The sequence below is a fragment of the Callospermophilus lateralis genome, chromosome 11 (assembly GCF_048772815.1).
Source record: "Callospermophilus lateralis isolate mCalLat2 chromosome 11, mCalLat2.hap1, whole genome shotgun sequence".
Lineage (NCBI taxonomy): Eukaryota > Metazoa > Chordata > Mammalia > Rodentia > Sciuridae > Callospermophilus > Callospermophilus lateralis.
Window position 1 is genome coordinate 10,770,379 of NC_135315.1, and position 13,508 is coordinate 10,783,886.

A 13,508-nucleotide genomic window follows, 5' to 3' on the forward strand; every position below is an offset into this window, starting at 1 on the left:
TGCTAAGTACTGAATTTGTGACTTTATAGAAAATTCTTGTTTCTATTGTCTTAATCTGGGCTTCACTGTTATCTGGAGGTGCGCTGAAACAAAGTCATTATGAATGACTATCTTAAAATAAAAAAGTTGACCTATTTTAACTATATTTACTTTTTTTATGTTTACATTTAATGTCTCTCCTTACATTTTTATTCACTTACCATTCAGTATCCTAACACATGTAACTGTTTTATTTCAACATTTCAAACAGTCCTAGATTATTTGCTTTTGAAGGGCAGTAGTAGCATATTGTTTTTAGTTCTGTAGAGATTGATTATGTTTCTTTGTTAACTCTCCATATGTCACCTTTAGAAGAAGGCACTTACATATGTTGAACACAATCTTACGTCTTACATTTTTCTCCTTATAGCTGGCTGTTCAAAATCGTGTGAGGCTGCTCAGTATTGGTCCTCTGGGTTCACTGTTTTACAGGCATCCATAGATGCCGCTATTATACAGGTGAATATGATAATAGCAGAAAACTAAATCATATTTTATTAATACCTTCATAAATCTTTACAATTGAATTTGGTCATATTACTGCCAAATATATATAATATATAACTTGCAAATAACTTCTTTAAGAAAAAAGATATAGTGGAAGTAATATTTTCTGATTTAATACTTTTTGAAGCTACTTTAATGTGATATTTTTAAACATAGGATTCAGTATACTATATATTCATGTTATATCATTATTGACCATAGATAATATTTATGAAATGCTTTTAGACTCTCGCTGGAATACAAATAACTTAGTTTAAAGAAAGTGACTATCTTTATTATTTTAGTCATAATTGCAGATTTTATTTTTTATTTAACAACATTTGTCATATTTAACACTGCTTTTGAATTATGTTCTAATATTATCCCATTTAGCATTTAACAAATCTGTGAGATTGGTGCTGTTATCTTGATTTTAATGTGAAACTGAAATATAGGGATATTAAGTAACTTGTCAAAACTCAGCAGCAAAGTAGAAATTCAAATTATGGGATTATTTTTGGTAAAAGGTATTGATCCCAGGAACACTTGACTACTGAGTTTCGTTCCCTAGACCTTTGTATTTTATTTTTTATTTTGTGACAGGGTCTTCCTAAGTTGCTGAGGGCCTAAGTTGATGAAGCTGATTTTGAATATGCAATCCTTTTACCTTAGTCCCCCAAGTAGCTGAGATTGTAGGCATGTGCCACTGCACGGGGCCAACCTATGGCTTTTTGACTCCTAAATATGAGCATTAATACTATATTTTGCTGCTGCTAGGATTGTGTATAAATGTTTGAATTATTCTAAAGACAGGCTTGGACCTGATTTAGCATTTTACATTTTAGCAGAAGAACTGGACATGAAATTTATTTAAAAAAAAATCTTAAATTTTGTGTCTGTGTTAGATAGCAGTATGATGCAATTCTTTTAGTTAGAAATCGAATTGTTAGGGCTGGGAATGTAACTCAGTGGTTGAGTATTTGCCTAGCCTGTCTAAAGCCCTAAGTTCAATGCCTAGTAGTTAAAACAAGCCCCAAATAATTCATTGTTAGAATTAATATCTCATTCCTCTATATTCATTATGGGTCTGTTTTGTTTTTCTATTTGCTTTTTCTATTTGAAATCTATACTATAAAGTATTATAACTTCAAAAATGCGTGTCAGCAATCTTTACTACAGTGTCTGTTCAGAGTATGCATGAATAGTGATAGAATTGGAATCAAAAGTTATACAGTAATTCTGTTGTTAGACTGCTGTGTAGTAAAATGTTAACACAATACTTGACTGGGTTGTAAGAACCAAATGAGATGATGTAAGTAAAATTGCTTTATAAACTCTTGTAACATGGTATAAATGCATTAGGGAATATTATACCAATTCAATATAGATGTTTACAGTAAAGGTAGTGAACTATGGGGTATTTCACATTAATGGTGTTGTACCACTTACTTGTGTCCTGGCCAAAGACTTTAGCCATCTACAATCTAGACCACCTGAGATGAATTGGCAGGACAAATCTCAGTGTAGCATTTGCTTAAGTGTTAGAAGTATCATGTGTCATAAGTAGTTTTTATTATCCCATCCATATGTACTTCATACATATAGTTTAAAGCGATGGAAAGGCATTCTGTGAAAAAGAATCCTTTTAAACATTAGTATGAGGAGTGATGGTACTAATACTTTTTCTAAAGATCCTCAGTTTTGAAGTTTTTTATTTTTGTTAAGATGCATATGATTGCTTAAGATAATAATTGCATAATTTTATTTTCTTTGATAAATTACTTAATTAAAATGTACCAATTTCAAACTTTAAAATTTATCATATACTTCCAGAATGAATTGAAAATAGTATTCTACTTTGTATCTTGATATTGTGGTCAGTTGTTTTATTCAAGTCTGTATAGCTTTTTGAGGATTTTATTTGTATGAGGTTATTGACTGAATTTGGACTTACAATTGTTACATTATTTATTATAAACAACTGTCAGAACTAAATTAATGCATTTACATTTTCTAATTGTAGTTGAAGACCAATGTTTCTCTTTGGAAGGAGCTGGAGTCAACTAAAGCTGTAATCATGGGAGAAACTGCTATTGTAGAAATAGTTACCTTTTCTCGAGGAATAATTTTAATATATCTAGTTATAGCATTTTCACCTTTTGGATACTTTTTGGCAATTCATATTGTAGCCGAAAAAGAAAAAAAGTTAAAGGAATTTTTAAAGATAATGGGACTTCATGACACTGCCTTTTGGTATGTTATTAAAAGTTTATTATTTAGTATACTTAACAGTTGTATTAAGTATCATACAGATCTTCAGAATTATTTTATTTACTCGATTTGATGAGATACTGATCTTGTTTTCTTAAAATGATTGCATTTGTCCTAGAATTTCAGAATAGTCAATAAGCTTCAGCAACTAATTTGTTTATTTTCACATAGGGGAAGAGGAATTGTGGAAAGCTTATGTTAACAACACATTTTAATTTTATTTTACATTTCATTTTAGTTCATGAGGAATGTTCCATGTTTTTCACTCTGTATTTCATTGCACAGAAGATATGTGATCTTGGAAAGTTAGAAATTAATTGCCTGTCATGGGCCTCTCTTAGTATCATAGGATATACATGTTTAAATGATTTAAAATTTAAATGATTAAAGGATTCATATGTAATAGATGGACTTTAATTCCCTTGGGAAAAATTTTAGTTATTTGAGTGAATTAAGATGGGCAATATACATATAATTTATAAAGAAACAAATGAAAAAGAAGTTTCTACAAATGAACTTTAATTTATCAGTATTTTTATGTAATGGTAGTTTTATAGACACATGCATATTTATAAATATATCTAGGTATGTTTTCCTTACTCTTCCCACTTATGTAATAAAATTTGTTTTAAGCTCATTTTGGGGAAAGGTTAATACTGTGTAAGTTGCTATCATCTATTTTACAAAATTTTATTCCACGAGGCCTAATCTAAGAAATAATGACAACACTTTTTATAATGGAATTATTGTGTATGACATTTTCTTTGCTATCTTGTTACTTTAGAAACGATTAATTTTTAAGATGTGTTGGGTTATTAAAGTATTTTGTGGGAAACAGTTGGATGAATTCAGGCAAATCAGTCTCTCAGGTACCTCAGTTTTGCCTCTGAATCAATGGATCCAGTTTTATTAATTTAACTGTCTTTTAACCACAATTCAATGAATTTTATATCCTATGTTAAATCATAATCTGCTAACTGGGAAAAATAAAGATAAAATGAGCTCTGATTTAAAGAAAATCTTGAGTAAAAATAGTGACTGGGTTGTTCTTGTTGATCATACATTTTATAAGTATAATAATTACATCATTGATTGGTAAGGAACTTTTATTATTTACAGTAACAAAATCCACTGGAGGTTTAATTATAGCACATTCCATAAAGATAATCATTATATAGACTCAGTAAACTTAAGAAAATCAGACAATGTGCCCTATTGAACTTTTGAGAGTATTAGATTTAAATGTGAATTGCTATTGATTTTAATTTTAATTTTTATTTATTTTTTTCCTCTTTATTTTTTATTATTAGTTTAAAACATTACAAAGCTCTTGACATATCATATTTCATACATTTGATTCAAGCAGATTATGAACTCCCATTTTTACCCCGTATACATATTGCAGATTCACAACGGTTTCACATCTACTTTTTTACATACTGCCATACTAGTGTCTGTTCTATTCTGCTGCCCTTCCTATCCTCTACTATCCCCCGTCCCCTCCCCTCTCCTCCCATCTTCTCTCTCTACCCCATCTACTGTAATTCATTTCTCTCTCTTGTTTTTTTTCCCCTTTCCCCTCACTTCCTCTTATATGTAATTTTGTATAACAATGAGGGTCTCCTTCCTTTACCATGCAATTTCCCTTCTCTCTCTCTTTCCCTTCCCCCTCTCGACCCTGTTTAATGGTGGTCTTCTTCTCATGCTCTTTCTCCCTATTCTGTTCTTAGTTGCTCTCCTTATATCAAAGATGACATTTGGCATTTGTTTTTTAGGGATTGGCTAGTTTCACTTAGCATAATCTGCTCTAGTGCCATCCATTTCCCTGCAAATTCCATGATTTTGTCATTTTTTAGTGCAGAGTAATACTCCATTGTGTATAAATGCCACATTTTTTTTTATCCATTCATCTATTGAAGGGCATCTAAGTTGGTTCCACAGTCTAGCTATTGTGAATTGTGCTGCTATGAACATTGATGTAGCAGTTGCTATTAATTTTTAAAGCTTTTAGGTTTTTTAAATGATACTCAGCATTTTACCTCTATATTAGAGTACATTTTTTACATCTAATTTAACTAATACAGTATTCTTAGTTATGTATTTTAATTTTCAGTATATGAACATACATGGAAATAAATTGACTAAGAATAAAATGGCTAAATGTGAAGTTTTGTTTCAGATGATTGTTTTAAGCATTAAAGCCTCTGCATTTGCTATAAATGTATTTGTATTCTCATTTTAGGCTTTCCTGGGTTCTTCTGTATACGAGTTTGATTTTTCTTATGTCTCTTCTCATGGCGGTCATTGCAACAGCCTCTTCATTATTCCCTCAAAGTAGCAGCATTGTGATATTTCTCCTTTTTTTCCTGTATGGATTATCATCTGTAAGTGTTTTCACTTCAAATAAAAATAATTGTTCAAAATGTTTGGTAATATAGTAAAGGCTTTTCTTTGGTTAACTTATAGTCAATTTCTCATAGCAACATATGTTATCACTAAGTTACTGATAAATTACTTAATAATAAATTATGTAGCATTATTGTACTTCCATGTTTTTAGGAAAGATACAGAATTGTCTCAGGTTTAAATTTAACTTGTTTTTATATGTTACAGTTCACATATAGTTCCTCTGATTTTATCTGTTCTAATCTTTATATAACCATGTGTGATCAAGATTGTCCAGTACTGTACTTTTTATTCCTTTGTCTTCATGAAACTGTGTTTCAAGGTAGTTTGTGCTGTGATTATTCAAGGATGGTTTTGTAGTTAGGTGTGGTAGTACACACCTGTAATCCCAGTGACTCAGGAGGGTGAGGCAGGAGGATTGTTAAATTTGAGGGCAGCCTCTGCAACTTAGTGAGTCTCTGTCTCAAATTAAAAAATAAAAACAGTTGAGGATATAGCATAGTTGTAGAATTTCTTTGGATTCATCCCTAGTACCAATAGAAGAAAACAAAAAAAGATGTTTTTATAAATATAGCTCTTTAGCAGTATTGATATTCATTTGGTATATAGGGTGAATGCTGGATATAATGACAAGCTTTTGTTTTAAGTGGTTCCAGCTTCTACTTTCATCAGGTTATAAACTGATCTGTACCAGTTGTTAAGTATTTTGACTATCACCTCTACTTTTTAAAATGACAAGTTACAAATTCTCCTGTACTTTCATAAGTATGTCTCTAGTTTTATATCGACACATTGTTTAAAAAATTGGTCTTATATTTAGGAGCTTGTTGATTTATTGTTTACATATTTTACATGTTTCTTTGATTTCTATAGTGTAGATATGTTCACATTTGCCTATAATACAGATAATATACAGTCTTTAATATTTGTCAAGTTAAAATTTTAAAATATGTATCACTGTATGAAAATTAAATATCATAGCTTTAATAAATTAGAATTATATTTTCCAATGATAGTGTGAATGCTCCTTTCATAAGCAAATTTAATTTTGTTTTCATATCAATGTATATGAACAGTGCATTAACTAACCTTAATATTTATATTTTATAGATATTTTTTGCTTTGATGCTGACACCCCTTTTTAAAAAATCAAAACATGTGGGAATAGTTGAATTTTTTGTCACTGTGGCTTTCGGATTTATTGGTCTTTTGATAGTCCTCATGGAAAGCTTTCCAAAATCATTAGTGTGGCTTTTAAGTCCTTTCTGTCAGTGTACTTTTTTGATTGGTATTGCACAGGTAGGTAATAATCTTGCATTCACAAATACCTTCTTTTCTCTCCAGTTCCAACCAATGTTTTATACTACTATGAACATTACATTTGATTTGCAAAATAAAATTACTTTAAAATTTCAACATGAGAAATAATATTTGAATACTTGAGTACATTTTATATCTAGTTTTATGTATATTTTCTTCAGTTTTAAGTTTTCAATTAAGTGTTCTGTAAGTTCTTCGCTTTTTGTTTTGTTTATATTCCAAGAATCTATTTCAGTATAATTACTCAGAATTCATTGGTTTAAGTTCCAAGTAATTTAGATTGCTCTATTGCTACTATATATAAATGGTAGAATGCTTAGCAGAAAATTGTGCATTAAGCAGAACAAATTTGACATGAATGTAGTAGTGAAATAAAAAGGCCTAATTGATTTTATTGACCTAGGCTTCATGTAATTGTCATTCATTTAAATAATACCTAATTTATAAATTTGATTTTTATTTATCCTTATAGGTGTAGTCAGATTCTAAGTGAAAAAAGTCTAAAAGAAATGGCTTTATATAATAGAAGATAAATTTGGTTATTGTACAAAAATATATATTTTTTAATATAATGCATTACTCGTCTTGGGATAGAAAGTTCAGGTTTGTGAGACTAAGAAGAGAGCTATTGTTACACATTTTGAAAGTCCACTGAACTGAGTTCCCCCTTTCCTTAGGAACGTGGAATTGTAGATTTATGTTTTATTTGTGGCAGCGCCCCTGCATAAATGCGACCTCATCCTCCAATACATTTCTCTTTCTACTCTGTCTCATATATCTGCTAGAATACTTTAATAATTGTATTGGTTAATCAAAATACCTTTTCTCTTTTTATTAGATTCCTTAATTTTATCTTCCGATGCTTAATTTATTTGACTTTTGGGAGAAATAACTCTTTTGTTTGCTCTGGTTACATCACCCTTCACTTTTCTTTCATTTGGTAGACATTACTTGAGAATTTGTTGTCTCAGGAGCTGATAGATCCAAGTTTACAAAGCACAGCATTAAAAACATAATTGATAGCATTGTTGTGACGAATTTATATTTTGGTGAAATCTCATTTTCCTTATAAATTCTTATTACTAATTTAGTCTGTAAAAAGGCCAAGTTTGATTATTGTTACTTTGGATATAATGAGTGGTGCTGAGTAGTGTTAGCTTTTACTTGTTTTTATCATGTTTTAATAATAAAGTTGGTATTTCTGTTTTTAGGTCATGCATTTAGAAGATTTTCATGAAGGTGCTTTATTTTCTAATTTGACTGAAGGCCCATATCCTCTAATTATTACTCTTATCATGCTAGCACTTAATAGTACATTCTATGTCCTTCTGGCTGTGTATCTTGATCAAGTCATTCCAGGTATGAGTTTATTATTGGATTTTACTTTCAAGATATTTAGTGGGTTTTTTTTTTCCTTTTTTGCTGACAGAGGGTCAACCTGTCTTATATGGTGACTGCTAGCCCCATGTGGCTTTTAAAATTAAATTAGATGAGTTAATAATTCATTTCCTGTTTTTACAATTTTGAAATCTTTTCAGAAATAACTTATAATTTTTTTTAATTTTTGTTTTTCAGGGGAATTTGGCTTACGGAGATCATCTTTGTATTTTCTAAAACCATCATATTGGTCAAAGAGCAAAAGAAATTATAAGGAGTTGTCAGAGGGCAACGTTAATGGGAATATTAGTTTTAGTGAAATTGTTGAGTCTGTTTCTTCAGAATTTATAGGCAAAGAAGCCATAAGGTATGATTCACTCTTTGGCAGTTTAGGTGTAAATTGCCAATGGAAGCTGCCAGACTGAAATCCTAAGTATGTTTTTATATGTGGTATCTTGGATTTGGTAGACGTTTCATGATTTTAAAGCATAGTGTTAATAAGAGCTGCTTTTCTTTTTAGTTTTTATTTGCTTTATAGCCTTGTAGAATGAAGTTGTTGCTAGATTTGAATTTTTATATTTCAGTGGAAAGGTTTATGTTACCAGGGATTGAACCCAGGGATGCTTAACCACTGAGCCATATCCCCAGCCCTTTTTAATATTTTATTTAGAGTCAGGGTCTTGCTGAGTTGCTTAGGACCTCACTAAGTTGCTGAGGTTGGCTTTGAACTTATGATCTTCTTACTTCAGCTTCCTGAGCTGCTGGGATTACTGGTGTTTACTATCGCACCCTGTTATTGGAAAGTTTTAAAAGCAATAAAACTCAGTGTTTAAAAACTTTTCCCATTATGTACTCTAAAACAGTAGAAATTCTATAATTTGATTTATGTTACATTGTCTAATGTAACATTAAATTGTTACCTGTTTCATAGACCTTCAGTGTTCTATGATATGATCAAAGATAGGATATTATTTTTATTTAATAACCAAAGAAATTCATTATTGGACTTGTCATGTCAGTCAAATTTAAATTTTTTTTAAATAAGGAGAAAGAAAACAAGTTACAAATTGAAAAAAAAAAAGTGAAGTAAAGTATACTTCTTTAATTTTAAGAAACATGTATAAAAACAGTGTTAAAATACTTAAGATGGTAGGTCAGTGGTCAGCCTTCTCAAAGGTGAAATTTAAACTGATTTTAAAAACATTAATTCTTGAGGGGCTGGCGTTGTGGCTCAATGGTAGAGCATTTGCCCTGCATGTGTGAGGCACTGGGTTCGATTCTCAGCACCACATATCAATAAATAAAATAAAGATCCATTGACAACTAAAAAATATTTTAAAAAAACATTAATTCTTGAAACAATTATGTATGAATGTTTTGAATGGAGTAAGACAATCACATTTATAGACAGTTTGATACGAGTGCTTGCATGAAATGGCATCTGGTTTATCCTACTTAATTAAAGTGACACATATTTAACCAGAGATGAAAACCAATGCATAAATTGCTTGAATCAGATGTTTCACTTAATTTTAGATGTTGACTTAATCATTTTTAAAAATAGAGACAAGTGCTGTACTTTCGTAGCTTCTTTAAAATAATTTTATAGTTGCCAGCTTTTTTTGGCTCATTGTTTTAGTAGAAAGGTATGTTACTATTATTCCTAGTAAATATGACTGCCTTTGTATTTCCTTTTCAAATTTTGGCACAAAAATGCCAATTCTTCTTCTGGCTACATGAACATAAAGTATTCCTGCAGGCCAAAAAGTATTGCAAAATTTAAATAATTATTATCTAAATATGGAGATATCTAAATACATTGTATTGATAGAGATATATATCCAGTTTAATTTTCTTTTCTTTTTGGTACCTGGGATCCCTAACTACTGAGCCACATCCCCAGCCCTTTTGTTTATTTATCTTTTTATTTTTAGACTGGGTGTCACTAAGTTGCTGATGCTGACCTCCAACTTCTAATCCTCCTGCCTCAGCCTCCCAATTCATTGGAATTACAGACATGCACCACTATGTCCAGCCTAATTCACATTTCATAAAGTACATTTTAAAATAAGACAGCAGTAATAGGAATATTATATATGTAAACAGAGATACTTATAAATTTTTAAATATTTTTAATGTAAAATATGTTTTTCAGAATAAGTGGTATTCAGAAGACATACAGAAAGAAAAGTGAAAATGTGGAGGCTCTGAGAAGTAAGTAGCTTTTCTAGTATTTGGTCAATGGAAATTAAAAATCTTTTCTTTGAAGATACTATTAAGGAATGAATAAACAAACCACAGACCTGGAATAAATAATCTGTCAATCATATTTCTAATGAAGAGGTTTTATCCAGATTTTCAAAGACTCAAGACTCAAGACTCAAAAAGAAGAAAGCAGGCAACCTAGTTAATAGATTGAGAGAATATTTGAACAGAGTTTTTGCCAGTGAAGAAAAAGAATAATAAATAAGCATATGGAAATGATGTCCAGTATCATTACTCTTTAGAACTATGCATATTAAATCACAATGAGATTATCACATAACTATTTTTTTTAAAGAGAGAGAGAGAATTTTTTTAATATTAATTTTTTAGTTTTCAGTGGACACAACATCTTTATTTTATTTTTATGTGGTGCTGAGGATCAAACCCAGCGCTCCGCACATGCCAGGTGAGCACGCTACCACTTGAGCCACATCCCCAGCCCTACATAACTATTAAAATGATTAAAGTTAAAAAGACTGATAATATCATGTATGGCTAAAGATATGGAAGAACTGAAACTCTCAAACACTGCTAGATAGAATATAAAGTTGTAAAACTAGTTTGAAAAATAGTTTGTCAGTTTGGTGAAAAGTTAAACATAGTCATTCCACTCTAGATAGTTAGCCAAAAGAAATGAAAGCATATGTCCATAGAAATGCTTACACATGAATGTTCATTGCAAATTGATTTGTAATAACCAAAAATTAGGTATAACCCAAATGTTTGTCAGCAGATGACTGAATAAACCAAATGTAGTATATTCATATAATGAAGTATTGTTAAGCAATAAAAAGGAATGGACTGTTAATACAGGCTACAACATTGATGAACCTCAAAATATGCACATTAAGTGAAAGAAGCCAGACATACAGAGCACATGCTGTATAATTCCACTTTACAAAGTTATAGAAAAACAATCTACAGTGAAAGAAAAGCAAATCAGTGGTTGCTGGAGATGAGTAGAAGTGGGTGGAAAGAGGCAGAGGAGAAGACATGTTAAAGAAGGTCTCAGACTTTTGTGGGAGATTGATATATTCAATATCTTGGTAATGGTGATAGCTTGGCAAAATTTGCCATTTTTTACATATGCAGTTTATTGTATATCAACGATATCTTAATGCTGTTTTACAAAATTAAGTCAGATAATAACACATTTGTATTTTAGCTTCTGAACTCTATTTTCTTCCACTGACTTATATTTATCTATCCCTTTTTCCACATTGTTTTAACTGCTGTAGCCTTAAGTTTGGTCTTGATAACTTTAAATATTGTATCTTGCGTTCTTTACATTTCCATGTAAATTTTAAAAGCAGCTTATGAATTTCCACTACTGTGTCTGTTTTAATGAATTTGTTTTCAAGGAATTCCATGATTTTATTTAAATTGACAAAGTTGGTTGTTAGAGGTTGTTTTTAATAATCTTTAAAAAAAACTTTCTAATTCCTGTGGAATCTGTAATCATAATCCCTTTTTCATTGTATATTTTGTCATTGTACATTTTTTTGCAGTGTGCTTATTAATTTTTTTGTCATTTTTAATTTTCTTGCAGTGTGCTTATAATAATTTTATTAATCTTTTCTAGGAGTCAGTTTTTGGTTTTGTTGGTTTGCTGAATCATAATTTGCTTTTCATTTTATTGATTTATATTCTTGATTATTTTTTATTGTGGCTTTCTTTATGTTTAATTTTTTTCTCCTTTTTATTTATTTGTTCTTTTAGGTATACATGACAGTAGAATGTATTTTGACATATTATATATATATGGAGTATAACTTATTCTGATTAGGATATCATTCTTATGATTGTACATGATGTGAATTTCACTGGTGGTGTGTTCATGTATGCACATAGGAAAATTATATTAGATTCATTCCGTTGTCTTTCCTATTCCCATCCCCCCTTCCCTTCATTCCCCTTTGTCTAATCCACTGAACTTCTGTTCTTCCCCTCCTGCCCTTGTCATGTGTTGGCACTGCATAACAAAGAGAACATTTGACTTTCGATGCCACACCAGTAGCCAATATAGCAGGCCAATATAGCAGGTTCCTGTGAGGGTGAAGAGTGATAAGAAAAATAAAGACTACAGTCTCAGATTTTGAAGATAACAGGGGTCAGGTGGAGCTCTGCTCTCGGATGGAGAAGCAGGTCTAAAGAATTATGCCAGCAATCTTTATTTATATATGTCTCATTATCAGATTAAAGACTATGTAAGCATTTTTCTTTGTATTCAGGAAAGTTACAGTTAACACCATTATGCAGTTTATTCCACAATTACATCCTACAGTTGTAATGAGCAATGTTAGGAGCTTTGTGGAGGTCTCAATGAAGTCCATTGTTTAATGTTGCTTTTACGAGGGCAGGTTCAGGAGCAGCGGAGCTGGTGAAATATTGTGTTCCTCTAGCAAGAAAGTTTCTTTATTCCCTGGAGCTGTGTGCCTGAGATCAAGGTCGAGGCTTATAGGACTCTAGCACAGAGCCTCCTCATGGGGGCATTACCAGAGCAGCTAGGCATCCTGCACCTTTGCACAGAAACTTTCCCAGACATGCCACAACCATGAAGTCATCAAAGACCCCAATGTCAGACACTGCTCTCCCATTCTCTATCACTGCTCTCCACATTTTGGTATTTTGGGAATTGGCTTATTTCACTTAGCATGATAGTTTCCAAATCTATCCATTTACCAGCAAATGTCATTAAGTCTGTCATATATATATATATATATATATATATGGAATACTACTAAGTATATATATATGTATATATATATATGCGCCATATATAAGTATATGTAAGTATATATATAAATATAAATATATATATATATATATATATATATATATATATATATATATATATATATATATATCACATTTTTTTCATCCATCCATTCATCTGTTGAAGGGCACCTATATTGGTTCCATAGCTTAGCTATTGTGAATTGAGCCGCTATAAACATTAATGTGGCTATGTCACTGTAGTATGCTGATTTTAAGTCCTTTGGGTGTAAATGTTCAAATGGTGATTCCATTCCAAGTTTTCTGAGGAATCTCCATAATGCTTTCCAGAGTGGTTACACCAATTTGCAGTCCCACCAGCAATGTGTAAGTGTGCCTTTTCCTCCACATCTTCATCAACATTTGTTATTACTTGTATTCTTCTTAATTGCTATTCTGACTGGAGGGAGATGGAATCTCAGCGTAGTTTTAATAATTTTTTGTGCTACTTCTAGTTTCTTAACATGCAATCAGTTACCTGTTTATGCATTTTAACTACCGCAAAGTTTAAAGGTTTAGGCAGCCACTATTTTGCTATACCTTAAGGAGTCTCTGGTTTGGCTGACAAG

At 31.0% G+C, this 13,508-nt stretch overlaps 1 protein-coding gene across 5 annotated transcripts in view; it reads left to right on the forward strand.

The window, feature by feature from the left end:
* Positions 1 to 13,508, forward strand: part of Abca5 (ATP binding cassette subfamily A member 5) — a 72,716-nt gene that overhangs the window by 14,407 nt on the left and 44,801 nt on the right. For all 5 annotated transcript variants that reach the window (XR_013092635.2, XM_076869265.2, XM_076869267.2 and 2 more), the window contains 7 exons: positions 410 to 498; positions 2,549 to 2,778; positions 5,039 to 5,180; positions 6,313 to 6,501; positions 7,734 to 7,881; positions 8,098 to 8,266; positions 10,055 to 10,113. Coding sequence is in view for 4 of the 5 variants with exons in the window: in XM_076869265.2 (XP_076725380.1) it covers positions 410 to 498; positions 2,549 to 2,778; positions 5,039 to 5,180; positions 6,313 to 6,501; positions 7,734 to 7,881; positions 8,098 to 8,266; positions 10,055 to 10,113 (1,026 nt within the window). In the remaining variant the exon portion in view is untranslated. The remainder of the gene's footprint in view (positions 1 to 409; positions 499 to 2,548; positions 2,779 to 5,038; positions 5,181 to 6,312; positions 6,502 to 7,733; positions 7,882 to 8,097; positions 8,267 to 10,054; positions 10,114 to 13,508) is intronic.